The 19,614-nt window shown below is 44.5% G+C and overlaps 1 protein-coding gene across 1 annotated transcript in view; it reads right to left on the bottom strand.

Annotated features, from left to right (window-relative positions):
- The window catches only part of AKR1D1 (aldo-keto reductase family 1 member D1), a 53,698-nt gene extending 35,211 nt beyond the window's left edge, over positions 1–18,487 (bottom strand). Inside the window, exon 1 of the mRNA XM_034779150.1 lies at positions 18,185–18,487. Within this exon, the coding sequence (XP_034635041.1) occupies positions 18,185–18,277 (93 nt within the window). The 5' untranslated portion in view covers positions 18,278–18,487. The remainder of the gene's footprint in view (positions 1–18,184) is intronic.
- Between the last annotated feature and the right edge of the window lie 1,127 nt (positions 18,488–19,614).

Genomic DNA, 19,614 nt, shown 5'->3' with positions numbered 1-19,614 from the left:
GAGCTAGAATTGATATGCAAACTAGACACAATCAACTCCGGTTTGAATAAGGACTGGGAATGGCTGAGCCATTACAAACATTGAATCTATCTCCCCTTGTAAGTATTCTCACACTTGTTATCTAACTGTCTGTACTGAGCTAGCTTGATTATCACTTCAAAAGTTTGTTTTCTCTTAATTAATTGGCCTCTCAGAGGTGGTAAGACAACTCCCACCTGTTTATGCTCTCTGTATGTGTGTATATATATCTCCTCAATATATGTTCCATTCTATATGCATCCGAAGAAGTGGGCTGTAGTCCACGAAAGCTTATGCTCTAATAAATTTGTTAGTCTCTAAGGTGCCACAAGTCCTCCTGTTCTTCTTTTTTGTAGATTATAACAGTGTCCTTATTAAAACCCTGATTAGTGGCCAGCAAAGTTATGAATTTAAGCTCCCAGGCTCAACTTTTGAAAATGTTGTGCAGGTTTCCTTTGAGGATGAGGACTGAGAGGACAGATGTAGCGTAATTGCTTTATGAAAAGTATTCACCCACAGGTGATACGGTGTTTTTGTCTTTTATCATTTTCCTGTGAGAGAGTTCGAGGCGTAGTGATGGTCTCTCTTGTTTCAGCCACATACTTGTTGTTGAGGCATTTATGCATTGGATGAAGTAAACAACATGTTGTGATAGACACGTGTGGGACCGCTAGGTCTTGAAATGTGTATTGTGAGGGTCTAAGACAGGAGCTGGTCTGGAACAAGTTGGGAGCAGGAACTATACAGCAATGGGTAAATGCTTTGAACCGTCACTGAACTGCTGCTGTTGCTGAGCTTAAGAGCTGGTCCATTGACTTCCCACTAACCAGGCAGCATACTACAGGCCAGCTGTGCTTGTTAGGTTGCCCATAGACTGGCTCTGCTGCCAACCCTGCTTCCAGACAGGTTGTCTTAGCTCCAGAGAAGTGAATTAGTAACTCCACTATGTTTTTTATTCTAGTACAACTGTGGAGGTGTATAGTATAGTTTATCCATGTGACTAATCCTTTTTTGGATCCTGCAATATTAAGCTTTATGGCTTTGGTACATTGTGGCCATGAGTTCCACAGGACACTTGTGTTAAGTAGTATTTATAATTTTTAATTATGTTGCCTTTCAGTTTTGTTTGGTGATGCCTCCCCCCGTTTGAGAGCTTATGCTGACTTTTTATAAGCATAGCTGATAATATTTGCTCTATACTGGAGCTGGGCAAAGTATCACAAGGAAAGTTACTCTCAGAAAGTGTGGTTTTGCCAAATTTCAGATTTTCTCCACACAGGAAAGTGTCATGTGAAGGGGTATTTTTTTTTTTTTTGGACTGGAAGAACTGAAGAAAAATCCGGTTTATGCGTTAAACAAAACAACCTGTCCACACCAGCGCTTAAGTCGGCATAAGTGATGTTACTTGAGGTGTGGGTGGTCGCTAATTCACACTCCTGAGCGACATACTTTATGTTGATTTAGGCTATTGCTACTCTACATCTTAACTATTCTTCTAGGGACATTACTTCCATGAGAGGAGATATTGAAAAGATTAGGAATGCTTTCTTTAGAGACGAGACATGGTAGATGTGTCTAAAACAAGACATGGTATTGAGTGGAGCTGTGTTTTGTTTCACGCATAAACTGGATTTTTCTTCAGTTCTTCCAGTCCAAAAAAAAAAAAAAAAAAAAAACCCCACCCCTTCACATGACACTTTCCTGTGTGGAGAAAATCTGAAATTTGGCAAAACCACACTTTCTGAAGTTTTTCAACCTAGAAGAACAGTTAAGACATAGTGTAGCAGTAGCCTAAATCAATATAAATTATGTCGCTCAGGAGTGTGAATTAGCGACTCCCCCCCCCGAGCAACATCGCTTATGCCGACTTAAGCGCTGGTGTGGACAGCGCTATGTTGGCAGGAGAGCTTCTCCCACTGACCTAGCTATTACCTCTCACGGTGGGCTGGAGTAATTAAGCCAACAGGAGAGCTCTCTCCTGTCAGTTTAGAGCAGCTGCACAGAGCTTACAGTGGTGTAGCTGCGCTGCTGTAAGATCGCTAGTATAGTCATAGCCTTAGTCTCTGAACTACCATAGTTGTGGAGATACAGCAATCAGAATCCATAGTGGACAGTGGCAGATGATGAAAGCTGTATAATCTCACTCTTTGCCTCCTGAAACAGAGGTTGGCTTTTTTTGACCCCTACTATACAAAAAGAGTAGGCAACTCAATGAAAGCATCTCCTTCCCTACCAGAAGCTAATTTAGAACTCATTATGAGTAGTTCAGGTTATGCCTATCAGTGAAGGTAACAGATGAACTGCCAAGTAATCATGCTACCCATTAACCTAGTTTAGTTTTGGCCCTTCTATCCTCCATGCATCCCATTTTCCACATCAGTAGTAGGCCCCGTATTTAATGTAGTACAAGTCTTTATGAGATGGCAAAAGGCTAATAACTCGCCACATCCACTCCGGGTTTAGCCAATTGATCAATACTTCACCTCTTACCTCTTGATTATTGAGTTCATTGAGGGATTTTTCTCACCTAATTACCTGTTCACCCAAGCACTTACAGCTGTACAATATTTGCTGCTTTCTATTCCTCCAACAGGACAGATTTTAACGAGTTTGCACATTACTAGCACCTCAGCCACTTCATTCTGGAGTTCCTTCAGAACTCTTGGGTGTGTATCCTCCAGTCCCAGTGACTTGTCTAAAACAGCTCTTCCCTGGCCCAGAGAATGTTCAGTCTTAAAAGTTTGCTTAATATTAGGCTTGAAGAACCCGACAGAAGGATATATTTGTTGCACATATGAAATTCACTAGCATTTTTCTAGCTTAAGTATTTACTGAGCCGCATTTGAGAAGCTGTTCGAATAATATTTAGTGCATAAAAGGCAAACAGCACTGGTACTCATCCAATGCATTCAAATAGCCCTTCTTACTACAGTTCTCACTTGTTACCACTTTTGCTTCCTGCTTTTATTCTGCTTTCTTTCCTGTAAGACAGTCTCTTTTCCCGGTCATGTTAGCATCCCTTCCTTCTCTCTATTGTGTTCTCTCTCACTGAAGTCCTCACACAGAGTACTTTTAATGTATCCCATCTCTCTCCCCTTCTCAGCGCTAGCTTGGATATTTTAGCCACTCAATATCCAGAGGGCTAATCTTACTAACCAGAGACAAACTGAAGATGGAGATCTGAGGGAGGGGACCACTCAGGGGCAGTGCTCAGGGAAAGTTCTGGATTCTTAGCAGAGCCCTGTCCCTTGACACCAAATGTCTCCATCTTTCATAACAGCCTCCAGTTATTGATTGTCTACAATCTGTGGTGCCACTGCAGCCCACTATGGCTGCAGGAATGGGGAGGATTCTCACCCTGTTCCCTTTCCTCCCACTGAAGAGCTTCCTATCTGGTGATGGGGAGGTAATTCTGCAATCTACCTTTTCAGCTTTCCAGCTGATGGAGGGCAGTGGGGAAGGTTCTATTACTCTAACCACTAAGCTAGTGAAATATTTTTTTGCTGACTGTGCCGGATTGCTTTTTTGCAGGAGCACGTGCACAGGGGAAAAAGTTAGGCTATTACAGGCAGTGCTTTTGTGCTATGCCTTTACAGGGTTATATTACTTTGTAATTACTAGGTTAATAAATATGGACTAATGGCAGAAAACCAATAAGAATTAGTACATCCTGCCATGTCTCTCACTTCAGTAAAGTTATGTAGGTGTGTCAGTCTTGCTGTCTGTTCCCAGACTGGTAGAGACTGGGAGCTGCAGAGACAACACTTGAAGGGAAGGAGCAGTGTGCAATAGTCTTGAGCAATCCATCTGGCCAATGGTATCCAGCCCACCTCAAACTAGAGGAAAGATTGCCATGAGGAGAGGACTGGGGTGCTGGGAAGAATAGGACCACCCTCCAGAAGCACTGGATTTTAACTACAGCATGCTGAAGAGGCAAGCTGTGGATTAAATATACCAGTTCCAATCATAATTTAAGATTTCAAGTTGCTGTTTAGGAATCTTAGAGACACTTTGAGTGTCGGGATGTACCTTGCAAAAGCCCAGAAGTTGCAAACAGATTTTCATATTTAAAGTTTCTGGAAGCCTCGTTATCTAACAGAGCCTACTTCCCTTTGCCTATTTTCTGAATAAAGTAGCAAGAGAACAAGTGTCCAGTAAGTTTCCAACTTTGTAGAAAAACCACTTGGTTTAAGTAATTGAGATGTTACAGGAAAAGCCAGATCTACTTTGTGGACTAAGGATGCAAACAGCACAAGGGAACATTCTTAGAATTGCTTACTCTTGCAGACAAGAAACTGGACTGTGCCTCTTTCTTGGAAAATACCAATCACCAGAATGTAACCAGCTTCTATACAGAAAAATCTGGCAGCTATACCCAGGAAACGTTAGCAACTATCAACAAGGAAGCAAAATCCAGATAAAATTATCCCTACAAAAAACTGACAGAGCTCAGAAATGATGGCTGAAGAGCACTGCTGGCAGCCCATGTATTCACTCTGATGAGGAAGCCATCTGGGGAATTGCCACACTGGACCAGAGTACTATTCCATCTAGTCTGGTATCCTGCTTCTGGCAGAGGTTGGTACTAGATGCTTCTGAAGAAAAGTAGGGGAAAATCCATAATGCATCTTACCTCTTGTGCCATGATATGACTAGGAGAAAACGGGGTGGATTTCTTCTCTACCGCAACAGGCCATCAATTTATACTCTGAAGCGCGAGGTTTGATTTTCCCTTGCAATAGCAACTTAGCATGCATAATTAGATTTAGCATTTCTAAAATTCCTGTTAGGATGTTGTTCTAGGATTTAGCCAAAGCTGTGCTAAGGACTATTGTAGCTGGCATAGTCTGCCCCAGTTATTTTACCAGAGCAAATAAAAGATTGCAGAATCTGCAACTTTCCATAGAACACAAACGCTTTGAAGCATTGTGAATATATCCTCTAGGAGCCAATGGGCTGCTGTCCTGTTAACCCAGCCTTGCAGAAAAGCAAAGCTGTTTGATAAACATGCCTTAGGCCCTGCCTATGCAGCTACCAAGCCATTTTTGAGCTCTTACTCTTCCTAGGCACATTTAAAGGTTGTTAGTGTTAGCAGAGAAATCCATTGGCTTTGATTCAGTAAGTTTCCTCAAACTGTACTCAGAAGTTTTGGTTTGCAGCCTTTGAGACTCAAGCAAATATTAAGGGGTTTCAAGTACATGCAAGGATAGTCCTGTGGTCAGAGAACTGACTGGAACTCAGGAGATGCAAGTTCAATGCCAAGCTCCTCTGTGTAAAAATCGTGTAACCCTTCTAGGGCTCAGTTCTCCTCCTATCCCCAATCTCTGTAAAGTGGGGATGATCCATAGATTCTAGGACTGGAAGGGACCTTGAGAGGTCATCGAATCCAGTCCCCTGCCCACATGGCAGGACCAAATACTGTCTAGACCATCCCTGATAGACATTTATCTAACCTACTCTTAAATATCTCCAGCGATGGAGATTCCACAACCTCCCTAGGCAATTTATTACAGTGTTTAACCACCCTGACAGTTAGGAACTTTTTCCTAATGTCCAACCTAGATGTGAAGACATTCATTAATTCTCATGAAACAGTCACATTTCTTGGTGATATGAGCCATGAAAACCTCTGTCAAAACCTGCAGATTTATGAGGCCAAGTTTTGGGGAAGCCCTTTACCTTTGAAGCCTCCTAGAAAAGGTGCTAGCAGGTGGCCTGCAAATTACCTATTGTCTTAATGTTTGATGTTGCTACCTATCAGGAATGGTCTTCATGGACACCATTCCACCTTTTTGGGTGTCAGACGTGAAACAGAACTGTTCAACAGCCAGTGGTTGAAAGCACTGCAAGGCATAAAGTGCCTCATGCTTCTGGTTCAATGGCTTGCTTAAATTCTCTGTGTGTCACATCCCATGGATCATTCAGTTGGCAGCTGAAATAGGGTAGGACAATTTCCTGGACAGCATGAGGACAAGGCAACCTGACAGCCCCAGAAGCAGTCTATTAATTGGAAGAGAGACAAGGCACATGAGGTAATCTCTTTTATTGGACTAATTTAAGCTGGTCTCTCTCACAAACAGAAGTTGATCCAATAAAAAGATATTACCTCATCCACCTTGTGTCTCTACTATCCTGGGACCATCACAGCTACACTATGCTACATATTAATTGGAAGGGCAGCCACCCTGTCAGAAGACTCCAAGAACTCCTTTAAAAATGAAATCTTTCTATATGGCCCTCCCCAGTGTCTTCTGATGATCTCAGGAAAAGCAGGGGCACCAGCATCCCTGGTGACAGGGGATAAGGGAAGTGGCTTGCAAGTCAGTTCACTCTTCAGCCCCTAATCAAGTTATAGGTAAGATTTCTGGGACTGTTATGAGGGTACAGGTGGAGTTTGCAGTTGTATCAGAGCCTCAACACCAAGCTAGCTGAGAGGTTGAACCAGCAAAAGCTTGGTTCAGTGAAGCCTGAAAAACAGCCAAGTTTCTTGTAGTATCGTCTGGAGTTTTAGTAGGCCTGGCCTCATGAACAAGTGAAAGACTGAGGCCAAAATTAAGCATGGTCCCCTATGAGCAGAGCTGCTACCTGTTTTTGCAGGAGGCCTATGCCATTCTAAAGAGAAACTAAGTCATGGGACACATTATGGTGGTCACTTGAAGTGTGGTTCTAGCCTCAAGAAACTAGAGACACACCCCTCCCTAACTTCCAGACCCACAAGTAATCAAGGGACCAGTTAGAGCCCTAGAACGGTTTTTAGGCTTCCAGTTGAACTAGGTCAACCTCACTTCTGCAGTGTTGCCAATGCACAGGTTGATGACATTCAGTTCATGACAGCTCCTGTAGTCATGCGATTGCAGGAATCTGAGTTTTTGTTTAAGCAAGAGTTTCTAGGCTGCCTGGCTGGGAGAAGAGCATGACACTGTGAGCCCTGCAGGCTCAAAATCTAGAAGGCAACTAAAAAGAACCCAATGTATGTATTGCCAAGGGTTTGCAAATCATGAGTCTTAAAGCCTCAGCACCAGTATTAATGATTCTGCAGGACAAGTTCTGCCCTTGGGTTGCACTTGTGCAACCTGGGGCAGAATCAAGCTATTCCACTTAGCAAATAGCTTTTGGATGATCCAGGACCCACAGTAGCACAGGTAGGATTAGAAACAGTTAACACTCACGCTAGTCATTACAGTAAACGGCTGTGACAGCAGTGTGAACAGCTCTCCTATTTATTTGGTCACTCCTCAAGTGGTTCTGGCTGAAGAGTGGGAAATCCCCTCTGATTTCTGAAGTTTTACTATTTTTTCAAAATTTCTGCTGCTCTTGGTTAATATACCCTTGAATCAATACTGTGTAATCAAGTTGACTGAAGTTGTCAGCCAGCTACAGCTAACATACAGAAGTTGCTATGTGTCAGTGCCAGTGGGAATTAACCAACAATCAGATTCAGAAAGGGGTGCAGTCTCAAGGCCTAAAACTCGCTGTCTCCCCAGCATTGTCTTGTGCTCTGGGAGTTTCATGCTGGACTACTCTTGCATATGAGCAGGTCTGCATGTGTCAAAGTGTTCTGAAGCCAAGTGAACAGTGCCAGCTTGACTATTATGGACAGCTTCTCAGCTGGTGCAGCTTGGCATAGCTCCATTGGCACCAGATGACGATCAAGCTACTAATATTTTCACTAAATTGAGTTTTACACTTTGCAACATAGGACTATGCCATTGTGTACTAGAGTGTTCTGAAGAGGTGTCCTAGCACAGCTAAGGTATTAAAAAAAGAGTGCTGGAGTTTAGGGACCATTTCCTCAAAGCCTACACTGTTTAGAACAGACTTTGAGACTTGGATTCTCTACAGGCCTAATTGTATTTCATGCTATTCATATCCCTTTCCTGGCGCCAGGCTAAAAAACAAGTTCAGATTTTGAGTGATACAACAATGGGCATCATTTTATGGGAATATAGATTTCCAGGGTAAGGGTGGGTGTGGTAATTCCTAGAAGTACTTCATATCCTGACTCTAATCTTTCAATGGCCTTCAGTTACACAAGTGTAAACCAGAATGGCCTTTTACCAACAGAACATGAGCCAATGAAAGCTATTACATCACTCACCTAATCTCTCGAATATCCTGGAGCTGACACTGTTACAACACCGCATACAAGGACGCTCCTGTTTAATTGGAGATTCTGTATGGTGGCCATATCACTAAGTGCAATCTTTAATTGGTTGCCGCTCATTAAACACTAAGTGCATGCACGGCCACTGAAGCAGTTGAAGCTAAAGAAGAATTAATCAAATTAAGACTGTATGGTTTCTACAAAGAACTGTAAAATTCATGTAAATAAGGTCCTCAATGTGGAGATTTTAGTAAATTCAACTTCCCATATAGGGGAACATGACTCTCTCTGCTAACATAAAAAAATCCATTCATCTTAGAGTGAGGTATGATTTTTGCCAGAACCAAAAAAATGTAGGGGATCCCCTCTAGAGCCCTTTTTAAATATTGGTGTTACCTTAGCTAACTTCCAGTCATTGGGTACAGAAGCCGATTTAAAAGGACAGGTTACAAACCTTAATTAACAGTTCCACAACTTCACATTTGAGTTCTTTCAGAACTCTTGGGTGAATGCCATCTGGTCCCTGTGACATGTTAATGTTAATTTTATCAATTAATTCCAAAACCTCCTCTCGTGACCTCTTCAATCCGTGACAGTTCCTCAGATTTGTCACCTACAAAAGCCAGCTCAGGTTTGGGAATCTCCCTAACATCCTCAGCCGTGAAGACTGAAGGAAAGAATCCATTTAGTTTCTCCGCAATGACTTTATCGTCTTTAAGCGCTCCTTTTGTATCTCTATCATCAAGGGGCCCCACTGGTTGTTTAGCAGGCTTCCTGCTTCTGATGTACATAAAAAACATTTTGTTATTACCTCTGGAGTTTTTGGCTAGCCGTTCTTCAAACTCCTCTTTGGCTTTTCTTATTACATTCTTGCATTTAATTTGGCAGTGTTTATGCTCCTTTCTATTTGCCTCACTAGGATCTGACTTCCACTTTTTAAAGGAAGCCTTTTTATCTCTCACTGCTTCTTTTATATGGTGGTTAAGCCACGGTGGCTCTTTTTTAGTTCTTTTACTGTGTTTCTTAATTTGGAGTATACATTGAAGTTGGGCCTCTATTATGGTGTCTTTAAAAAGCGCCCATGCAGCTTGCAGGGATTTCACTTTAGTCACTGTACCTTTTAACTTCTGTTTAATTAACCCCCTCATTTTTGCATAGTTCCCCCCCCTTTTGAAATTAAATGCCACAGTGTTGGGCTGTTGAGATGTTCTTCCCACCACAGGGGTGTTAAATGCTATTGTATTATGGTCACTATTTCCAAGCGGTCCTGTTACAGTCACCTCTTGGACCAGATCCTGTGCCCCACTCAGGACTAAATCTAGAGTTGCCTGTCCCCTTGTGAGTTCCCGTAGCAGCTGCTCCATGAAGCAGTCATTTAAAGTATCGAGAAATTTTATCTCTGCATTTCGACCTGAAGTGAAATGTCCCCAGTCAATATGGGGATAATTGAAATCCCCCACTATTATTGAGTTCTTAATTTTGATAGCCTCTCTAATTTCCCTTAGCATTTCATCATCACTATCACCATCCTGGTCAGGTGGTCAATAATAGATCCCTAATGTTATATTCTTATTAGAGCATGAAATTTCTATCCATAGAGATTCTATGGAACATGCAGATTTGCTTAAGATTTTTACTTCATTTGATTGTATATTTTCTTTCACATATAGTGCCACCCCCCCCACCTGCATGACCTGTTCTGTCCTTCTGATATATTTTGTACCCCGGAATGATTGTGTCCCATTGATTGCTCTCAGTCCACCAGGTTTCTGTGATGCCTATTATATCAATATCCTCCTTTATCACAAGGCACTCTAGTTCACCCATCTTATTATTTAGACTTCTAGCAGTTGTGTACAAGCTCTTTAAAAACTTGTCACTGTTTATTTGTCTGCCCTTTTCTGATGTGTTAGATTCTTTTTTATGCAAGGGAGTTCTTCAGGTGAAGGAGGAGCAAATACAGCATCCTTGGGGTAAGTGACTGTGTGTAGTGTGTGTTTGTGGGTTACTTGCTGTGTGCTGAGCTTGTGTTTGTCAGTCTGTTTGAAGGACTGCGTGCTGTGGCTGGCAGTTGGAAGCTGTGAGCTTCCAAGGAAGGTCTGAAAGCTAGAAGCCTCTGGTAATTGGCTGAGCCTTAATCATGGGCGGGGCATTCACACAGGCTAGGGCTTTATAAAGCAGCACACAAGCGACCAGGGAGCTTTGTGAACAGGGGCTGCTAACAGGGAGTTTCGCAGGGGAGTGGGAAGGGAGCAAGGGTCCCTTGCCAGTTCTATCTGTTTCCCTTTATTCCCGTTAAAACCTATAAACCAAACTACATTCAGAACTTCTTGCTTTAAACAACCCTTTCATTAACTAGAGACAATGCAGGCAGAAGCCCAACTGCAGAGTGGGGGCTATCCAGTTTATTGCACTGAGTGTAGCATGTATGATTACCTGCCCTGTGGGCGGGTGGCATGTGTGTGCATTCGGTGCAAGGAGCTCCTGGCCCTCAGAAACCACGTACGGACGTTAGGAATAATTAAAAAGGGGACAGAAAATAAGACTGAGAATATATTATTGCCCTTATATAAATCGACGGTATGCCCACATCTTGAATACTGCGTACAGATGTGGTCTCCTCGTCTCAAAAAAGATATACTGGTACTAGAAAAGGTTCAGAAAAGGGCAACTAAAATGATTAAGGGTTTGGAACGGGTCCCATATGAGGAGAGATTAAAGAGGCTAGGACTCTTCAGCTTGGAAAAGAGGAGACTAAGGGGGGATATGATAGAGGTATATAAAATCATGAGTGATGTGGAGAAAGTGGATAAGGAAAAGTTATTTACTTATTCCCATAATACAAGAACTAGGGGTCACCAAATGAAATTAATAGGCAGCAGGTTTAAAAGAAATACAAGGAAGTTCTTCTTCATGCAGCGCACAGTCAACTTGTGAAACTCCTTACCTGAGGAGGTTGTGAAGGCTAGGACTATAACAGCATTTGAAAAAGTTTTTGAAGTGCTTGTACACAAATGCTAGAAGTCGTGGGAAGCACATCTCAACAGCCCAACATTTGTAAGACCCAGAGCTACTGAAGTTTCCCAAATCCCCATGTTGATTCCTCCCCCAATGTCTTTTTTCAAAGTCTGATCTCATTCCTAAGTAAGAGAATGTCTACACTGGCAAGTTTTGTCACCAAAAACTGCCTTTTGGTGACAAAACAGCAAGAGCATACACACTACAATGACGGCAAAAAACTTTCACCCCTAAGAGAGCCTTGTCTTTTCCCCTCCCTTTTTTGTCCACAAAGAACCAGTGTAGACACCATAGGCGCCGACTCCATGGGTGCTCTGGGGCAGGAGCACTCATGGGGAAAAAATTGGTGGGTACTCTGCACCCACCGGCAGCCAAGTTCCCTACCTCGCTCCACCTAACCTCCTCCCCTGAGCGCGCCGCATCCCCGCTTCTCCTCCCAGTGCTTGCCGCCACAAAACAGCTGTTTCGCGGCATAACAAGCTCCGTGAAGGAGGAGCGGGAACGTGGCGCGCTCAGGGCAGGAAGCAGGGAAGAGGCAGGGCCGGGGCGGGGATTTGGGGAAGGGGTTGGAATAGGGGTAGGGCATGGGCGGAGTTGGGGTGGGGGCAAAGAGGGAGGTTGAGCACCCACCGGTGCCAGCAGAAGTTGGCGCCTATGGTAGACACTGCTGATTTGTCGACAAAACAGGCTTCCGCCAGTATCCCACAATGCCTGCCCTGATTGTGCTGCTCGGTGTTTTGATCTCTGCTACCCTGCAGGCATGCGCCCCTCTCCTTTCAAAGCTGCGGGAAGTATCTGTGTGCTGCTCTGTTTGGGGAACAAACAAAGAGCAAATCATTGGAATGTTCCGGCTCTGCCCGGCATTAGGAACACAGCGGCAGGCAGACGGCTGCTGCTGCCAGGGGAGGGGGACAGACTGCTGTGCTGCTTTGCCATTCCTCAGCACGGAGAGCTCACAGAGCTACTCATGATGCTGCTCTCGGCAGCTGAGGGGGCTGTGGGAGAACTGGGAGAGAATCCCAAGCTGCGCAGCGATCAGCTCTTCCTTCCCACAACACTGCACTGTGGGATACATACCCACGGTGCATTGCTCACCCTGTCGATGATGGTGTTCCCAACGTGGACATGATCTGTCAAGAGCGGGAGCAAGTGTGAACATCCTTTGGTGATTTTTGTTGTGTCAACTTTTGGGTATCAAGATAAGTTCTGTCAACAGAACTTCGTAGTGTAGACAAGCCCTAAGGCAGCCCAGCTCTTCCCACCAGCATTGGTTCTGCTGCCGGCTACAAAATTATGCCTTGTACTGATGCCTGCTTCTGTATAGCAGCTGGGGAATCAATACTAAATATATCCCATCTTTATCCACTCTTGGCAACTAGATCTCACCAAAAATTCTACGACTTGGAGGAATAAGCAACAGACTCCCAAGCCCCAGGTTACTGTTTATAGAGCAAGTCCCAAGAGCAAAAAGGAGAAGGGGATGCAGGATGGAGACCATTTTGCTTACACTGCATGGCATGTTCATTCACCATGATTTGTCATCAACTCTTTAAATATTGAGCCATGTAGCTTTTTAGCCTGATTGCTAGGGAATACCTTATCTGGCCCTAGTCCACATTTCATTTGAGCCAGGCTCTCTCTCTTTACTTCCTACATATGTAATCAAGCAAGAACTTTGAGATTTTTAGTGGATCCAGGAACCACCTCCTTCCTATTGCTCGTGTAGGGGGGGCGGATGTAGCATTTGGCCCCCCACATTTGAAGATAAGCTGCCAGCCTGATCTGGCAGAGGAGCCATCTGCCATCCTCAAAGTCAAGCTCTGAAACAAACAAAAAAGTCCCACATGTGGTGCCTTAATAGCCCAGTGAAATTCTTGCCTCTTCACCAAAGCACTCCTCAAAGAGTCCAGGAAGAAAAAGAATCCTGCAACCTAAGGTAGCAACACCTGTTTAGAAGATGAGCCAATGGCTTTTTTAGCCATCTCCAGTCACTATGACGGACTGCACTAGGTGCTTTTTACGTGCCAGTAGAAGATGGGACTGAGGCAACTTCCAAACCCAGGAAATAGCCTCACCTCTTCCCTCAAATTTGATCCTAATTTATAGTGGAAAGATTAGGTGACCTCTATTGGCTGAATATTTATGCTAAATACACACAACGAGCACAATTATGACGGGAGTTAATTCATGTAGCAATTACTCACTCTGCTCCCAAATCCATTCAAGTGTGACCTTTGAGGTTGGAGGTATTCTTTCATAGAGGTATTTCATTTTGCGGAACGAAAAGGTAGATTCCAGTTAGGACCAGAAGAGGATGTACTGGAAGTCTTGTGAGTGCTGCACTTTGGCAGCTTCCAGAAGCATCTGGAAGTGGGATAGCTCATCTGAGGTTTTCATTATGCTGGATGTGAGGTATTGTGGCAAAAAGACAGTTGACCTATTTTGAAGGGAAAAGGACTGAAGTTGACTAGTGACTCCTGCAGAGTTTTCCTTCTCCTCCCTACAAAAGGGCCTCTTGACTTCAAGAGCCCAACCTTCATTGTTTCCAAGGAGACCTCAAGTTCTTTAGGAATCTCCAGTACACTAACCTTTTTAATAGGCTCAACAGCTACCTTGTTCTTTACCTCAGGTCAGTAATTATCAAGGTTGAGTCAGAGAGGAATTAAGACTAACATGGCCAAAGTCACCTGTAAACACTGGCCCTTGCACTCAGTCACATCTCTAAAGTGACTAAAGGGCCAATTAAAATAGTAAAGCATTAACAAGAAAACCTTTTGATCCTATTCTTCAGCTACATCTACACTGGCAATTGAATGACAAAAGGCTTCTCTTTCACAGGTGTTTAAAAAAAAAAAAAAAACCCGAAAGATAAAAAAGTTTTGACGACAACAGGCGCTAGCGTGAACAGCGCTCTCCAGCTGACAATGCAAATGCCGCTCATTGGGGTGGACATTTTTTGTCAGCAGGAGAGCTGACAGTGGATACACTGCGCGATTTTTAATGGCATGGCTGTAGCGACACAGACATGTTGCTAAAAGCTGTGTAGTGTAGACATAGCCTTTAGTTACTCCATCTCTGCAAGAGGCAGTAGCTATGTCAGTGGGAGGAGCTCTCCTGCCAACAGAGTGATGTCTACACTGGCGCTTAGGTTGGTATAACTGCAGTGGTTTTCAAAAAAAAAAAAAATTTCTGGCGACCCAGTTGAAGAAAATTGTTGATGCCCGTGACCCAACGGAGCTGGGGATGAGGGGGTTTGGGAGAGGCTCAGGGCTGGGGAAGAGGGTTGGGATGCAGGGATGAGGGCTGTGGGGTGGGAATGAGGGGTTCAGGGCGTGGGAGGGGGCTCTGAGCTGGGGTAGGGATGCAGGAGGGGATCAGGATTCTGGGCTAGGGGTGCAAGTTCTGGTCTGGGGCCAGGGATGAGGGATTTGGGGTGCAGGAGGGGGCTCTGAGTTTTGGGGGGGCTCCTGCCTGTCCTGGCACCGCAGACTGCTCTGCGCCCCAGAAGCGGCCAGCAGCAGGGCCGGCTTCTAGGCAGAGGCATGCAAGCCGCTCTGCACAGCTCTCGCCCGCAGGCACTGTCCCCCACAGATCCCATTGGCCGGGAACTGGAGCCAGTGCTTGGGGCAGGGGCAGCATGCAGAGCCCCGTACTGCCCCCCCACACCCCACCTAGGAGCTGGACCTGCTGCTTCCAGGGCACAGCGCGGTGTCAGAAAAGGTAAGGACTAGCCTGCCTTTGCCGGGCAGCACTGCAGATGGGACTTTTAGCGGCCTGTCAGTGGTACTGACCAGAGCCACCGTGCCCAGTGCCTTACATTCTGTGACCCAGTACTGGGTCGCAACCTGCAGTTTGAAAAATCACTGAACTACAGCACTCAGAGTTGTGGATTATTTACACCCCTGCGTGATGTTGTTAAACTGAAGTAATTCTGTAGTGTAGACAAAGGCATAGGGGACTATACTCCAGCGAAAAGGAATTATTTCACAAGTGTGGCGGCTGATATTGAATCAATACTGAATTCTCAGACCATGGGTTATGGAGAATAAAGCACAAAGCCATAGCCAGAGGGATAAAATAATTATTTTTGTACTTTTGATCTGTATCCAGTTGATGAGAAAATCCCCCTTTACTTAGAAAAGGCTTTCAATGAGACTATCAGATTACTTAACTGTCCAGTTCTGTTCCTGGTAAAATGTGTGTAGTACGTGTTGTAGTTGTAGCCATGTCGGTCCCAGGAGATTAGAGACAAGGTGGGTGAGGTAATAGTTTTTATTGGACCAACTTCTGTTGAGAGACAGCTTTTGAGCTACACAGAGCTCTTCCACAGGTCCTGAAGGCAGGATGGCTAGAACTTTCAGGCAAATCAACTTGTCTGTAGTGCAGTGTAAGTTAGTCAGGATATCACCTGCCAACTGACAAATGCCAGACTCTCCCTGCAACTCTCCCAGCAAGTGAGCTGCCCATCTCCAAACTGCTGAACCTTTAACCACTACCCACTCAGGTGTCCTGCCCTCCACTCTATCCCTTGACATAGTTACTCCAGCCCCTGTGAGGAGTGGTAGTGGGAGAGAGCTCTCCCATCAGCTTAGAGCCCCTGCACTCTAAGCCACTGCAGCTGCATCGGTGCTGCGGTAAGCTCTGTAATGTAGCCACAGCCCCAGTCACCAATGCAAAACACTCCTGCAATTCTCCCTAGCACATTCATTAACATCCATCCAGGAGCAACAGAAGCTCCCTACAAGTGTGTGTGTGGAGGGGAAACCAATGCCCAAACCATAGCCTCCGCCCCCACAGAAGTGCCCCTTACCCTGCTTGTTCCTCTCTGCCCCCTCCCCCATTGCTCACCCTTATGGCCAGTAATAGGATGAAAAAAAGGATTGGGGCCATGGCTCCCCACCCCCCATTTCCACCACCCCTTTCCCCACTGCCTAGTTTCTCCACCTCTCCCTTGAGAAGTGACCTGACCCTTCTCAAATGCCTAGCCCTCTCATGAGTCCAACCTCTCCCTGCCACAAACACCTGACTCCCATCCAGTTTACAGAGGGTGAGGCACCTGGAAGATGTCCTAAGGCTGATGTCCTAGCTCTAAACTTTAGGTGCCCAGAGCAACTGGTGCTAAGTAGAGTATGAAATGGCTGAAGTAAGGTGTTATATTTGCCAGATTGTTGCATAAACTGGGAGGAGTCATTCTGCTTTGCTACAACATGTTTCACTTGCCAAAAATAATTCAGCCTTAACTTTCTATTAGCCACCCATCAATTACCTTCTGAATATTCATCTGATGGAATTGTAAAGCTGCTGGAGGACTTTAGGCATCACTCCCCGCATTTCTAGGGCTAGTATCTGGGTGTGAGAACCTCTCTCACTGCTGTGTCCCTTCTTCTGCAACAGCGTCTTAACTCAGACAGTCTGAAGCCTTCAGTGATGATCACTCTTGTACTGCCTGCAACAATGCTATGTTCATTCAAAAGGGATTTTCTCTTTGATCATACTTACCTTGGTGCATTCATTTGTTGGTATATGCTAAAGTACAAAGATCATTGTTGGCCAAGTAATCACCTTCATAGCAGGTGATTGACTCACACTTAGTTCATTTTAACTCCAATACTGTACTACGGGGCACAGGGTTCTGCCCACAATTTTTATCTCGCTTCACACAGGACAATGACACAGAGAGCATATAAAAAACTCTGTAATTTGAGAGGGAGGCAGCCAATTTGTTCATATCGCACTGCCCGGTGTGGAAACAGAAGAGATATCACGTATGCTTCCATGGCAGTGATGCAGCAAAGGTTCTATGGGCTATATACCCAGGACATCACATCAAGGAGCACAGAATATTTTGGTACCTTTTAAGCTTTTGGGAGCCACAGGAATCCGTATGTAGGAATCAGTCTTTGTCAAAGGAATATTCCTTTGAAAGTGTCCAAGCCAGCTGTAAGATAGTCTACAAGAAAACTGAGTTTTCCCTTTTTGCTCAGCACAGCAGGTCTGCTGACCAGCTCACAGCCTCAGAAATTGCTTGCACTTGAAGGCTACTGAGTTTAGGGAAGGCAGATGGTCTCCCAGTCACTGTGCAGCAAGCATATTTTGCTCTCCAGCATCTGTCCCTCAACAGATTCAGCTGGAATCAGAGTTTCTGGGAACTCAGGACTCAGCTAAAGCCAGTCTGCAGCTGTCAAGATGACTAGCAATAATTTAAAACTTTCCTGATTAGCAGCCTGTGCAACCTTAATGAAGTCAGAGTTGCATATGGCAGAATTTGCCAACAAAACATATATAGGAGGATGGAACACTGTTCTCCACGTACACGCCTATCTCAAAGTGTCTGTGTACTGTATATCTTATAACAATACAGGACTGAACAACAGTAAGACAAATGCCAGCCTGCCCTATCAAGTGTCAATTAAATATGCCTGTATCATGGTGTGTAGCTAGCTATCAACCCAGATAACAAGGGAATCTTTAAAAAAGAACGGGAGTACTTGTGGCACCTTAGAGACTAACAAATTTTACAAACAAATTCCCTTTACAAAGGGAATCTTTGTAAAGTACTGAGGATGTAAATGCTAGGGATTATTCAGTATTCCTAAAGAGAACAGATTACTTGGGCTAGGAGTTATCCACTGCTTTAGTTGCATTTCAATCACTGGTTGCCTGCTGTAAACTACTGAGTTGTGAATATTTGGAAGTTAGCAACAAAGAGTCCAAACTTTGCTATAATATTTTTAGTCCTTCCTGCTTTCAGGATGTGAAAGCCCCATTGTTAACTAGAGGTTTTAAAGTCTGCACAGTAAATTGAATGAGAGGACCACAGAAGAGGTCTGTAGATTAGCCACACTTTGCCTGAACTGCTAACAATCTTAAATGTAAAGAACCCTCCAGGATACCAGCAGAAAGGCATTGTAAGGCACGTGCATAAGTCAGCAGTACCTCTGAAAGGAAAGTATCAACTTAACAGTCCTCTGGAACAGAGTTTGGCAGCCTGCTCCGAGCCAGAAGTGTGTTTATGAAAAGGAAAGGTAGAGGATAGATACTTACTTTTCTGGGGTCAGCATAGGTGCCAAGTCCAATCACGGGGATGCTGTTCCCATCGTTCAGAGGTATGCGGTGGTTTGCAGCCGTTAGATTCATGATGCAGATGATAAAACACTTGACTGCAACTTTCTAACAGACTGAATGAAAGCAGCAAGAAGAGCCCGCTTTGTGTGTGTCGCGTGCTCCAGGCTATGGCACTAGAGGGCGAGAGAGAGAGAGAATGAAAACTTCTGTTTCTCAACCTGCTCTGTACCAGCAACACGCGTGCGATCGGCTAAGAAGAGCCTAGGGTAGCGTTTCCAACGTCATCATTAGACATGACTGACAGGCCAACCCAGGGTTACCCTTCTAGTCTCCTGAAAGCAAATTTGCAGGAGGGTGAAATATTAACTACCAGCTCTCGTTAGGCGAGGGGGGAGCAAGTCAGCGCATTAGAGATTTGAGAGATGGTCCCAGTTAATCATCTTCATCAGAAGCACGCGGCTTTTCTTTTCCAGGTGGCTTTAAGTATCTGCTAAAAACAAGGGTGTGCTAGCCGTTAAGGATTAGAGAGAGGAGATTGAAAGGGGGTGGTGGTATTTTGGGGCGGGGGGAAGGGGGTCTGGGTGGCTATGCTTCCACTGCAAAACAAGATTTGTCTGTTTGCTAACTCCTCATATCATTTCAGGGCTCGTCACAGGAGGAAATAAGGGTATTGGGAACAAGACATTGGTCCTGTCAAACCAGGAGAAACCCATCAACCCTAATCTCAATCTTCACCGCCCCAGCGGTTTATGTGTGCCAAACCATTTAGAGCAGTAGCTGCTACCCTAGATTCGCCTTCAGTCTCTTCTGCTCTCCCTGGCTGTTTTTATTGCCGCTCTAAGCAGGTGGGTTCAGATTATGCTAGTCCTTTCACTTTCAGGACTATGGCCCATTATTTTGTTAATGGAAGACTTGTTTAAAACCCCTTGTTTACATCAGTCCATTCTTTTGCTTTCAGGAGAGGCAATCTAGGACCCATCCCCCGTTGTCATTGTTTGCCTCTAGATCAGATTTAGCTAATTTATTCCCCTGCCCAAAGTCATAGGTCGTCTTTTGGGAGGGCGCTTTTCTGTCTTTACATTATTCTTCCAGTAATGAAAGGACAACTCCAACCCAGGTGAAATACTCACAAGACCAACATTCAGTTTGTCAATAGCACCAGCTGTTCATTGCTTTATATATTAGTAGAAGAGATTATCCCTTTGATTATTAATACCCCAGTTACTAGCATGAAGCCTCGCTTATTCCCATCACTTCTATCTGTGCTAAACTTGTATTTGTAAAAAGGCACATTGAATTTCCTTTTGAATCTTATTTGCTATTAATGCTGTTCAGAAACTCAACATTGAGGATTTACTTCTTCAGCTGCTGCATGTGTGCACTTTTGAAGTCAATTGGAATTACATATG

The sequence above is a fragment of the Trachemys scripta genome, chromosome 1 (genome assembly GCF_013100865.1).
Source record: "Trachemys scripta elegans isolate TJP31775 chromosome 1, CAS_Tse_1.0, whole genome shotgun sequence".
In the NCBI taxonomy this organism is placed as follows: domain Eukaryota; kingdom Metazoa; phylum Chordata; order Testudines; family Emydidae; genus Trachemys; species Trachemys scripta.
This window is presented reverse-complemented; position numbering and strand designations above follow the sequence as displayed.